This window comes from Microcaecilia unicolor, chromosome 8, assembly GCF_901765095.1.
Source record: "Microcaecilia unicolor chromosome 8, aMicUni1.1, whole genome shotgun sequence".
In the NCBI taxonomy this organism is placed as follows: domain Eukaryota; kingdom Metazoa; phylum Chordata; class Amphibia; order Gymnophiona; family Siphonopidae; genus Microcaecilia; species Microcaecilia unicolor.
The window spans coordinates 96,495,277-96,509,199 of NC_044038.1; the positions used below are offsets into that span (position 1 = coordinate 96,495,277).

The 13,923-nt window shown below is 43.0% G+C and overlaps 1 protein-coding gene across 2 annotated transcripts in view; it reads left to right on the forward strand.

Annotated features, from left to right (window-relative positions):
• The window catches only part of LOC115476361 (TYRO protein tyrosine kinase-binding protein-like), a 136,242-nt gene that overhangs the window by 90,614 nt on the left and 31,705 nt on the right, over positions 1–13,923 (forward strand). The window contains exons 3-5 of one of the 2 annotated variants that reach the window (XM_030212690.1): positions 3,040–3,060; positions 10,091–10,274; positions 11,761–11,813. In XM_030212690.1, the coding sequence (XP_030068550.1) occupies positions 3,040–3,060; positions 10,091–10,274; positions 11,761–11,794 (239 nt within the window). In that variant the 3' untranslated portion in view covers positions 11,795–11,813. The remainder of the gene's footprint in view (positions 1–3,039; positions 3,061–10,090; positions 10,275–11,760; positions 11,814–13,923) is intronic. The other variant, XM_030212689.1, reaches the window with a different exon arrangement.

The following is a 13,923-nucleotide window of genomic DNA, read 5'->3' on the forward strand; positions in this document are numbered from 1 at the left end:
TACCAGGCAACTGACATGAATCCCAACCACACTTCATGGACTTCATATCGAACACTTGTGTATCTAACTCCAACCTATTTATAATAGGGGACATAAACCTACACCTAGAAGACCCTAACTCAACCAACGCATGTGAATGCAAGGATTTCCTCCAACTATGGGACCTCAACTGGCCAAACACGTAAACAACCCATGCCAAAGGACACATGCTCGACCTTATCACACACAAACTGTCCTCAGACTTAAACCTAATACTAACAAATACAAAATGGACAGACGTACCATGGTCAGACCACCACAAATTAAACCTTCCCTACACCACAATCAGGAACACACAACCTATACCACGAGAGGCCAAATTGACCCTGCAACATTCTGGCAACAGATCTACAAGAACGAATGGATAGCACAAACGGACTCAAAACACTATCTCCAAGATTGGGACAACAGATGCAGAACCATACTAGACAAAATAGCACCACTACAAACTAGAACCTCACGAAGACATAACTCGATACCATGGTTTAAGGAAGAACTGAAAAAACTAAAAGCACAAGTTAGGAGGCTTGAACAAGCATGGATCAAAATAAAAGATGAATCCACACTCAACGCGTGGAAACAACTGCAAAGAAAATACAAATATGCAATAAGACAAACCAAAAGGTCATATTACAAAACCAAAATAGGGCCAGACTACAAAGACATGCATAAACTATTCCAACTCGTGAACAAACTAATGGATCCCACACCGGTAACCACAACCAACACAGACACCCCATCAGCAGACAACTTTGCTAAATACTTCAGTGAGAAAAGTATAAAGTTACGAATCAATCTGCCAACTAACGCCTCTGACCACGAAAAATTCTTGGACTGTCTGGACCCAACCCCTGATGAATACCCAGCAGACTGTCTCTGGACAAACTTCGCTCTACTAACTGACGTAACTGTCTCCCAAGCGATCAACAGGTTCGCCAAATCTCACTGCAAACTGGACATTTGTCCCAATAACCTAATAAAATCTGCCCCTCAATGCTTCTTAGCAGACCTCACGTCACACTTAAACTTCATGCTACAACATGAACTAAGGATAAAGGAAATATACTACTAACCCCAATACTCAAAGACTCAAAGAAAAAAGCAAATGACATAACCAACTACCGCCCGTAGCATCCATTCCTATGGCAGTAAAACTAATGGAAAATATGGTAACCAAGCAGCTCACTGACTACTTAAACAAATTCTCAATACTACATGAATCACAATCAGGATTCCGATCCAATCACAGCACCGAAACAGTACTAATCACTCTACTAACCAAATTCAAACAAGCAATTGCAACTGGCAATAATATACTTCTCCTAGAATTCGACATGTCCAGCGCGTTCGACATGGTAAGCCATAAAATACTATTAAATATCTTAGGATACTTCGGGATTGGAGGAAGCGTACTTAGTTGGATTAAAGGCTTCCTAACAGCAAGAACATACCAAGTGACATCAAACTCGAACATATCATCACCATTGATACCTGAATGTAGAGTACTCCAAGAATCACCGCTTTCACCGACACTTTTCAACCTAATGATGGCACCCCTAGCAAAATCATTATCCAACCAAGGCCTTAACCCTTACCTCTACGCAGACAATGTCATGATTTACATCCCGTTCAAACACAGCCTCCATATCATGAATTCCTGGGCATATGCATTACAACTAAAACTCAATGCAGAAAAAGCACAATGTCTCATCCTCTCATCACAATATAACACGTACAAACCCCCCACTATAAACACCCCAGACTACACCCTTCCTGTTTCAGACAGCCTGAAAATTCTCGGAGTTACAATCGACCGAAATCTTACACTAGAAAGCCATGTGAAAAATAAAACGAAGAAAATGTTCCAATCAATGTGGAAACTCAAAAGATTAAAACCTTTCTTCCCAAGGACAATATTCTGCAGCCTGGTACAATCAATGGTGCTAAGCCACCTAGACTACTGCAATGCAATCTTTGCTGGATGCAAAGAACAAATCATGAAGAAACTCCAAACTACCCAAAATACAGCAGCTAGACTCATATTAGGAAAAACGAAATATGAAAGCGCCAAACCCCTAAGAGAAAAATTACACTGGGTCCCACTTAAAGAACGCATTGCGTTCAAAATTTGCACCCTGGTTCATAAAATCATACACGGCGAGACCCCGGTCTACATGTCAGACCTCATAGACCTACCAACCAGCAACACAAAAAGGTCATCACGCATTCCTGAATCTCCACTACCCCAGCTGCAAAGGACTAAAATATAAATCAACATATGCATCCAGCTTCTCCTACATAAGCATGCAAATATGGAATGCATTACCAAATGCCATAAAAACAATGCACAACCTAACAAACTTCTGAAAATCACTAAAAACTAACCTGTTCAAAAAGGATACCATAATGATCTATCCTAAATACCAAAAACTGAAACTTATACCAGACATGGACAAAACCAAATTTCTACACCTGACTACTTCAACTACTTTGTTATTAATGAACTTTAACGCAATACCACCACATCTCTCATTCCGGAAATGAACTCTCTGCTTAAATTACTCTATCACCTATGATCTGTAATGTAGTACCACTTTGTATTTCTCACTCCGGTAATGGCAATCGCTACTACGGCATAATGTAAGCCACATTGAGCCTGCAAATAGGTGGGAAAATGTGGGATACAAATGCAACAAACAAACAAACAAACAAACAAACAAACAAATAAATAAATAAATAAATAAATAAAGGATAGGACAAGATACAGGAGGTAGATACTAAGAAAACTTGCCAATAGGAGGTCTCAAAATCAAATGACACATGAGGCTTGCAGATCCACTTAGCTGATGTACTGATCATCTAAACAACATCCAAAATAGATTCACTGAGGCTGATGGTCCAGAAAATCTACTGTGTGGGCACTGTTTGGAGTATATGGTATTGTGTGCTTACCTCTGTATCTGCTGTCCTGGAAATGACATGTTGTGTTTCTCTCTGCAGGTATTGTTCATGGGCAGAGAGGTGAGTGACCGGTACTTTTGACTACTTGACATTTCTATTGTGCTACTTTCTGTTGTTATGTAGAATATAGAGTTCACTGATCTGTGTTTCTCTTGTAGCTTGTGGTGCAGTATGTTTGTATTGTGAGGAGGGTCTTGTCTGTGTGCTTTTTACTTGTGTATGGCCACCAACATTAGGAAACATCTGCATGTTGGGGGAGCAGGGCCATCGAGAGACTGAGCCGGGCCTGGGGCAAGGCTGCTGCCACCGCTGCCTCCCCAATCGCTACCACTGTCGCCTCCCACTCCTGCTCTCAGGCCGCCGACTCAGCAGTCCCCAGTCTCCACCCGCTGACCCGCCCACCCCCAGCTCTGTCGACAGTCCCCCTCCGTCCGCCAACGGGCCCCCTGCATTCAAATCGGCAACGCTTCACCTCCATGTGAAAGCGACAGATCGCCTCCCTTCGGGCCCTCCCTCAATGTGCCCCGCCCTCACAGAAACAGGAAGTTACAGCAGACAAGGGCGGGACACAGTGAGGGAAGGTCCGAAGGGAGGCGATCTGCCACTTTCACACGGAGGGAGGCTGTTGATGGAGCTGAGGGTGGGCAGGTGAGACCAGGGACTGCAGCGCTGGTGGCCTGGGAGCAGGAGAAGGAGAGAGACCCCGGCGCCAGGCCCCCCTTGGAGGCCTGGGCCAGGGGACATTTGTCCCCCTTGCCCCCCCTCTTGGCGGCCCTGTGGGGGAGCCTGTAGAGCTGAGGTGTCCAACCTTGGTCTTTGAGGGCCTCAGTTCAGTCAGGTTTTCAAGATTTCCCCAAAGAATATGCATGAGATCTATTTACATGCACTGCCTCCATTGTATGTAAATAGATTTCATGAATATTCATTGTGGAAGTTCTGAAAACCTGATCTGGCGAGGGCTGAGGTTGGACACCCCTGCTGTAGAGGATGAAAAGATGACAACTGGCCAAGTCCAGGCTGCCTGTCACTGGAAAAGCTACTGACAGCAGGTGAATGGCAAGGACCTGGGGAGGGAGGGAGACTAAATTGCTCCCCCTCCCTCTTGAAAACCCTCTTCTTCTCAATCCCTTCCTAATTTTTTTTGCTGGAGGATGAAGTCTAGGTTAATATTATAGCTGGATTTAAAATCAATTTGGACAGGTTTATAGAGGACAGATCCATTAACTGTTAGCCAGGTAAGCCTATAGATTGTTATGTCTCACTTCTGAGCGTGAACAATACAGAATTAATCTACCTTTTAGTATTTTTCAGGTTCTTCTAAGTGACCTGGAGTAACCAGTGTTAAAGACAGGGTGCTGGGCTTGATGGACCATAATTCTGACCAAGCATGACACCTCTTATATTCTTATATCCCAGTCCTCTTCCTCCGCTTCTTCCACTTCCCCTACCATATATGTGTGTGTGTGCATATGTGTGTATTTAATTTTGTGTGTGGAAACATATTTAAATGGTATGTGGCTGAAAGCAAAATGACTTCCATTCCTCCAAATGTCTCAATTTCTGATTAATGTGTTCGGATGTTATTGTATCTATCCATTGTTTTTATAATCTCAATGAGTTTATATGTACTGTTTTCCCTTCCCTAAATAATATTAATTAAACACAACTAATAAGGGGGCAAGCTAGAGTATCCAGGTGACCATTTGAGAATACAGATAAACATGAAAAGTATCAGGTCAATATTCAAAAGCAGATAACTGCATCTGTCATTTGGATAAATGCTGCTGACTGGGATATTCAGAGGTGCTTTCTAGATAGTGCCTATAAATATCCTTACAGACTGCTCCCATTGTATCTAGATAATGCCACAGTGGAGCTTAGGTAGATCCAACTTGTCCAAATTTGGCAATATTCAGTCTGCTAGCTAGAACTAAGGACAGATGGAAAGCTAAGTTATACAGATAAGTAATCCAGATAGCAGACTGAGGGGGGAGTTATCAAGGTGAGCTACTACTAAGGCAGATTATTTTACTGTTAACCCTAGTTATTAGTAACTTGGGGGTATGTTTACTAATGTGTGCTATAGGTGCATTAGCATTTTGAATGTGCATTAATGGTTGACGTGCATTAAATGATAATGTGCCCATAGAAATGTATTGGCGCGTTAGCGTTTAATGCATCTTAACTTTAAAGGCGCGTTCAAAATGCTAATGTATCTTAGTAACATAGAGGGGCATAATCAAACGGCGCCGGCGAAATCGATCGCCGGCGATCCATTTTGGCGGCGCCGCAACAGCTGGCCGGAACCGTATTATCGAAAAAGATGGCCGGCCCACTTTTGTTTCGATAATACGGTTGGGGCCGGCCAAATGCCACAGATCGCCGGGTTTGAGATGGCCGACTTTGTTTTTCAGCGATAATGGAAACTGGAACCGGCCATCTCAAACCCGGCCAAATCCAAGGCATTTGGCCGTGGGAGGGGCCAGCATTCATAGTGCACTGGTACTTCTGGATGTTTAGATCTTGCTGATCAGTTATGTTATGACTTACTTGTTCAGGAGTGCTGTATTTTGTAATACTGTTTTGAGAAATGTTCAAGAAAGACTTCATACAAATGAAAAAAGTCCCTGCCATGCATTTTCCCTTGATGGCCGTCCCTGACGTGCACTTCCCTTAATAGCTGTCTTTCTCTCCGAAAGTGCTCTTCTCTTAATGGCCGTCTTTCTCCCTGACCAGGGAAATCAAAAGTTTTTGCACACTGCATTTTTTGTAGTAACACTGGGATTTGAACCAGCCACCTCTGCATTATAAGAGCCAGTGATGTAACCACTTGGCCACAGCTCTACTTACTTGGGTGTCCCTCCCTTTTGATTATACCTCTCCAGGTCTCTCTCAGCCACTCACAGACAGCTTAACGCACTGTGATTGGCTTCCGATTTGTGTCGGAAGATGGCCGGCTATCACTTTCGAAAATAAGCTGGATAGTAACATAGTAGATGACGGCAGAAAAAGACCTACACGGTCCATCCAGTCTGCCCAAGATAAACTCATATGTGTATACCTTACCTTGATTTGTACCTGTCTTTTTCAGGGCACAGACCGTATAAGTCTGCCCAGCAGTATTCCCCGCCTCCCAACCACCAGTCCCGTCTCCCATCACCGCCTCTGGCACAGACCGTATAAGTCTGCCCTCCACTATCCACACCTCCCAACTACCAACCCCTCTTCCCCCCACCTCTTCCGCCACCCAATTTTAGGTTCTGAGGATCCATTCCTTCTGCACAGGATTCCTCTATGCATATCCCACGCATGTTTGAATTCCGTTACCGTTTTCATCTCCACCACCTCCCGCGAGAGGGCATTCCAAGCATCCACCACCCTCTCCGTGAAAAAATATTTCCTGACATCTTTCCTGAGTCTGCCCCCCTTCAATCTCATTTCATGTCCTCTCATTTTACCGCCTTCCCATCTCCGGAAAAGATTCGTTTGCGGATTAATACCTTTCAAATATTTGAACGTCTGTATCATATCACCCCTGTTCCTCCTTTCCTCCAGGATATACATGTTCAGGTCAGCAAGTCTCTCTTCATACGTCTTGGAACGCAAATCCCATACCATCCTCGTAGCTTTTCTTTGCACCGCTTCCATTTTTTTAACATCCTTCGCAAGGTACGGACTCCAAAACTGAACACAATACTCCAGGTGGGGCCTCACCAATGTCTTATACAGGGGCATTAAAACCTCCTTTTTTCTGCTGGTCACACCTCTCTCTATACAGCCTAGTAACCTTCTAGCTACGGCCACCGCCTTGTCACACTCTTTCATCGCCTTCAGATCCTCAGATACTATCACCTCAAGATCCCTCTCCCCATCCGTACCTAGCAGACTCTCACCGCCTAACACATACGCCTCTCTTGGATTTCTACTCCCTAAGTGCATCACTTTGCATTTCTTCGCATCTCTATACAGACTAGCAATCTTCTAGCTACGGCCACCACCTTGTCGCACTGTTTCGTCGCCTTCAGGTCCTCAGATACTATCACCCCAAGATCCCTCTCCCCGCCTAACACATACATCTCCCTTGGATTTCTACTCCCTAAGTGCATCACTTTGCATTTCTTCGCATTGAATTTTAATTGCCAAACGTTAGACCATTCTTCTAGCTTCTTCAGATCTTTTTTCATGTTTTCCACTCCCTCCGGGGTGTCCACTCTGTTGCAAATCTTGGTGTCATCCGCAAAAAGGCAAACTTTACCTTGTAACCCTTCGGTAATGTCACTCACAAATATATTGAACAGAATCGGCCCCAGCACCGATCCCTGAGGCACTCCACTACTCACCTTTCCCTCCTCCGAGCGAACTCCATTCACCACCACCCTCTGGCGTCTGCCCGTCAACCAGTTCCTAATCCAGTTTACCACTTCGGGTCCTATCTTCAGCCCATCTAGTTATTTCAAGAGCCTCCTGTGGGGAACCGTGTCAAAAACCTTGCTAAAATCTAAGTAGATTACATCCATAGCACATCCTAGATTTAATTCTCCTGTCACCCAGTCAAAGAACTCAATGAGATTCGTTTGGCACGATTTCCCTTTGGTGAAACCATGTTGTCTCGGATCTTGCAACTTATTGGCTTCCAGGAAATTCACTATCCTTTCCTTCAGCATCACTTCCATTACTTTTCCAATAACCGAAGTGAGGCTTACCGGCCTGTAGTTTCCAGCTTCTTCCCTATCACCACTTTTGTGAAGAGGGACCACCTCTGCCGTTCTCCAATCCCTTGGAACCTCTCCCGTCTCCAAGGATTTATTAAACAAATCTTTAAGAGGACCCGCCAGAACCTCTCTGAGCTCCCTCAGTATTCTGGGGTGGATCCCGTCCGGTCCCATGGCTTTGTCCACCTTTAGCTTTCCAAGTTGTTGATACACACTCTCTTCCGTGAACGGTGCTTTATCCACTCCATTCTCAAACCCTTTGGTCTCATTGCATAAAATAGCACATTAGTGGTAAAATAAAACATCTCAATGATAGCCCATGTTGAGAACTATGGTTTTGAGTATTGTCACTATCCAAATAAATTCTGCCACTGAACGTTGTATCTAGATATTCAGCACCAGGCACTATCAGATCAGGGTGCTGAATATCTGGATATTTTATCATTGAAGCTGGTGTTTAAAAAATGCCAATCATGGTACCTGAATATTGACCTATATGAGTCTCGCCAGTGGTCACTTAAAATTTTAATTATAAGTTCTTCATATTACCAAGCATCCTGACCCTTTCCTTATTACATAGTAAACATAGTAGATGACGGCAGAAAAAGACCTGCACGGTCCATCCAGTCTGCCCAAGAAGATAAATTCATATGTGCTACTTTTTTATGTGTACTGTCCTCTTCAGTGCACAGACCGTATAAGTCTGGCCAGCCCTATCCCCGCCTCCCAACCACAAACCCCGCCTCCCAACCACCAGCTCTGGCACAGACCATATATGTCTGCCCAGCACTATCCTCGCCTCCCAACTACCAGTCCCGCCTCCCACCACCAGCTCTGGCACAGACCCTATAAGTCTGCCCAGCACTATCCCCGCCTCCCAACTACCAGTCCCGCCTCCCACCACCAGCTCTGGCACAGACCGTATAAGTCAGCCCAGCACTATCCCTGCCTCCCACCACCGGCTCTGGCACAGACCGTATAAGTCTGCCCAGCACTATCCCCGCCGCCCAACCACCAGCCCCAGCACAGACCGTATAAGTCTGCCCAGCACTAGTCCCGCCTCCCAACCACCAGCCCCGGCACAGACCGTATAAGTCTGCCCAGCACTAGCCCCGCCTCCCAACCACCAGCTCTGCCACCCATTCTAGGCTAAGCTCCTGAGGATCACTTCCTTCTGCACAGGATTCCTTTATGTTTATCCCACGCATGTTTGAATTCCATTACCGTTTTCATCTCCACCACCTCCCGCGGGAGGGCATTCCAAGCATCCACCACCCTCTCCGTGAAAAAAAACTTCCTGACATTCTTCTTGAGTCTGCCCCCCTTCAATCTCATTTCATGCCCTCTCGTTCTACCGCCTTCCCGTCTCCGGAAAAGGTTTGTTTGCAGATTAATACCTTTCAAATATTTGAACGTCTGTATCATATCACCCCTGTTTCTCCTTTCCTCCAGGGTATACATGTTCAGGTCCGCAAGTCTCTCCTCATATGTCTTGTAACGCAAATCCCATACCATCCTCGTAGCTTTTCTTTGCACCGCTTCAATTCTTTTTACATCCTTAGCAAGATACGGCCTCCAAAACTGAACACAATACTCCAGGTGGGGCCTCACCAACGACTTGTACAGGGGCATCAACACCTCTTTTCTTCTGCTGGTCACACCTCTCTCTATACAGCCTAGTAACCTTCTAGCTACGGCCACCGCCTTGTCACACTCTTTCATCGCCTTCAGATCCTCAGATACTATCACCTCAAGATCCCTCTCCCCATCCGTACCTAGCAGACTCTCACCGCCTAACACATACGCCTCTCTTGGATTTCTACTCCCTAAGTGCATCACTTTGCATTTCTTCGCATTGAATTTTAATTGCCAAACCTTAGACCATTCTTCTAGCTTTTTCAGATCCTTTTTCATGTTTTCCACTCCCTCCGGGGTGTCCACTGTGTTACAAATCTTAGTATCATCCGCAAATAGGCAAACTTTACCTTCTAACCCTTCGGCAATGTCACTCACAAATATATTGAAGATGAAGACTAGAGAAATCATCACAGGAACTCCATTCCTATCCAAAACTACAGAGTCTGCAACAACCTTATTGTCACAAGTGAATTGCTCTAAGCAGGTAACCAATAGAGCTACATCTCATAAGAAATGAGCTTTTCCTGGTTTTATCAACATTTCCTCTAATTCAAGTTCCAGTATCTTTAAGAAAAGCAGGACTGGCTCATCCTTTTAGTACTTCATGCCACATGATACTTTATGAAAAATTCAAATATTTAAATTGTTTTTTGAAAATCATTTTATATTGCCCGTAAATTTTTAATTTTGTAAATTAATATGTTTCATTTCTCCTCTCTCTTGCCTCCTCCATCTTTAAGACTGCACTGGCTGTTACCAAATGGATGGAGTCGCTATCGCTGCTATCATCGTGGGTGACATCATCATCACTGTATTGATTGCACTGGCTGTCTTCTTCCTCGCTAGAAAACTCAATGCCAAGAAAAATGGTGCTGGTGAGGAGTTCAGGGAGCATGCAGGGTGGAATTATGAAAAACAAATGAGGCAAGAAAATGATTGGCTAGGGAAATTGGTCACAATAGTGGCATAGGAGGCCAAAGAAGATGGCAAGGAGGAGGAATTGACCTTGAATCTGGGAAGTATGCAAAGTAGATTGACTAGAATAAAAGGTAGAAAAATGGACACAGAAAGGATCTCCAGTGAGAGGAAAGAACATAAGGAAGTTATTGCAAGGTGAGAATGGGAGCAGTGACAGAAGAACTACCAAGGAAGATGGAGTTGGAGTTGTTAGTCAAGAAGGAACCTGGGAATTGATGTCACATCTTGGGTTGAAAGTGCTTAATTGCTATTAATATGCCATTTAGAAAGAAGATTTATTGTCAAATTGAAATACAGATATAATAGAAAGTTATATTTATTTAAGAAAATAATATTTAAAAAAAGTTATCATAAAAAGCTACAAAGAGAGGTGGAGGGTTTTTTTGACTGATGATGGTGATTGCAACTGCTTTACTGAAGTCTTTTCCTTCATTTAAAATTTGGTAAGATAAGACAAAGTTGTAAAACAACATGAATAATCAGTAAAATCTATAAGGCCTTATAGATATTCAGTTTGGTAATTTTGGAAGTGCTTAATGCTACTACAAGACTCCTTTACTTATATTCAAGGTCTGCATAGCACTCTAGGACTGAGATTGGAAAATATCCCAGGAGTAAATATTCAGCTGGTGATGGTCAGCAATTGTTTTTTTTACTGACACAGAGTCTATTGAAGAGCATGACCAGGCACTAGCATTGAATATCTGGATATGTGCAGACAGCTGGCACTTAACCTGTTAAATGCTAATATTCAGCCTTAACTGGTTAAGTTAAACCAGCCAAAGATAAGAGTGCTATTTATGTGCTCCTATTTGGCTGGTTAAATTTAAAGGTTTAAGGCTGAATATTGGCATTTAACCAGTTAAGTGCCGACTGTGCCTCAGGACCACTCACTGAATAGCTGGTTCTGGCCTAGGCGGTTAGTGCTAATATTCAGCAGCACTATCTGGTTAAGTGGCACTGAAATATCGGCAGATAACCTCACACAGGTGACTTAACTAGGCATGAGCTTCCCCTGTCTGGTTAATTGAATATTGGTCCGCTAATTTCTGTTCACTCTTAGCTATCTGTAAAGGTGACTGGTATGGAAGATCTATTGGGTCTATTGCTTTTGGCAAGAGTACAGAGGCTAGTTATTCCTTGATGTTTGTGATCTTCTGCTTTAATTTGGAAAATGTGTGGATTTTTACAGAGCAGAGTGAGATTACAATGTCTTCCACTAGAAGTGCCTCCAAATATATGCTTCCTGCGGTCTCATATTCCAGAGAAATAGTTGGCTACAAGGAAAAAATGAGCAAGAAAGACAAAGGAATAGAGATTAAAAAAGGGATGAAGGCATTAAAGCTTGAAAGTATAGAAAGGAAAGAAGAAAATGAGCAGTGAAAAGAGAGAACGACAATAGAAATAATATTGTATATTATTTTTCAAAAAGGAAATATGGAGAACCAGAAATCGGGCATCACTGAGACAGAATCCCACTATCAGGTAAGTGCCATACAAGGATGATGAGTCTCTTCTAGCTCTTCACCTTTTTCTTTGCTTTGTGTGTCTTACTGCTACATTGTCCAAGTTTACATTGTAATGTCTGACTGGAAATTTCCCTCAGCTGTTATTGCACTTCCTCACTGAGCTACCAGCAGAGATACCAACTCACTCCAGTTTGCAGATGAATCCAGTCCTAGTTTTACCTCACTGGGGGGTCCTTTTACCAAGCTGCAGTAAAAAGGGCCCTGCGGTAGCGCCAGGGCCCTTTTTCCCACAGTGGGTAAAATGCACCTTAGAAATATGGCTATGCGGTAAAATTATTCTTACTGTGTGGCCATGTGGCGGGGAGCACTTACCGCCACCCATTAATGTGGTGGTAAGGACTCCCCCGGTAACCCGGCAGTAACCGAGCAGCACGTGGCACTGCCTAATTACCGTCGGGTTAGCACTGTGGTAAAAAGTCCAAAAATATTTATGCGCTCGAAGCAGAGCTACCAGCAGAGGCCACGTTGGGCCAGTAATAGTTTAGTAAAAGGGTCCCTGTATGCATGAACTGGTAGTGTTTCTTACTTAGGGAAATCAGAATGACACATCCTGTGGATTTTCCATCTTCAGTGTTTGACCTCATGGGGGCTGAATATGATAGGCACTTTAATAAGGGCATTATTTTTAATTTTTTTTTTGTTTTGGATTTTTTATTTTTTTTTCTGGGACAATTTTGCATGCTACTTTATTGGGATACTTTTATTTTGGTGCTTACACTTTCAGCAGGGGATTGGTTCCCTTTAGTGCAGGGCCTTCTTGACTGTGGCTCGTTGAATTGCAATTCAGTTCTTTCTGTGACCGCTGGCCTGTTGCAGAGATCTGTTTGAATCCATTCCAGAATTAACATTTCAGGATGCTGAAATGAAGTTTGGACTTGATGATCTCAGGACACCCTGATGCATCAGTTCAGCTTGAAATATGGCTCTTGTGAGATGGTTGTTACTGAAGTTGTTTACAAAGAATACAAAAAGAGAAAAGCTACTGTATACAGGCCATCTTTTGGGATTCAATGATTGACACATTTAGGATGGCTCCTACATGTTTGAGTATTGCTTGACAATGTTTTCAGTGGTACCCGGGGTCTTTTTTGTAGTTTCTTGCTTGTAATCCACTATGAACTGTCTTATCGGTATTGGCGGGCTATACATGAATTAACTGTAGGGTACTGAGGTACAACTAGGACTGAATCAGCCTGTTGGCAAGATTAGGGAACCAATTGTCAGTTCTAGTTACCATCAGTACAGAAATTAGAGATGAGGTACATGAAACTAGAACACTAATAAACAATAATGCTTTGTCTTAGCTTCAATACCCAGTCCTGGATCAAAAGGTGCAAGAGAGAGGTAGCTATAGCTTCTCTAGATGCTGAGGATTGGTTCTGTCCTCTCCTTTCCCATGATCACTATCCCCCCCCTCTATCATATCCGGGTTTCACCCTTCTTATCCCACCACATTGTGGCCTCATCACATCTCTCCTTTTTTCCACTTCCACCTTCATACCTCCTTCCGTTTTTGAGAAGTGGCAGGAGCATATGCATTTTAGATATCAGGGTTTATCAATAAAAGCATGTTTGCAATTTAAAACAGGGCAACCTTTGGGCTACTGTGAGTGATGGTATTTCATTACATTACATAAAAACTCTTGTATACCAAATATACCTCTTAACAATAAGTTAACTCTAAAAATAAATCAGAGCTTAAGAAGGAAATAAATTCTAGTTTAAATATATTTATTAATTTCAAATATTAAAACAAGCATATTTGAAAAGCAAAGGTACATTCATCAATACAATTTTAAAGAAAATAGATATCAAAGGAGAAAAATAAGTATTTGATTAAGTACACTCAAGTCCACAGTTTGGATCCAAGATTAACAATTTGGAAATTTATAACCTTAAATTAAACTTCAAAGAAATTAAACTGGTCATTTGTCTGTGTCTATTTTCTTTTTAGAGCTTTAACCTCTAAGGGGTTCTGGCTGTTATAAATTCAGAAAGTTGTATAGATTCAAAGAAAACATATTTTACCGCCTAATAGTATACTATACATTTACAGGGATATCGTA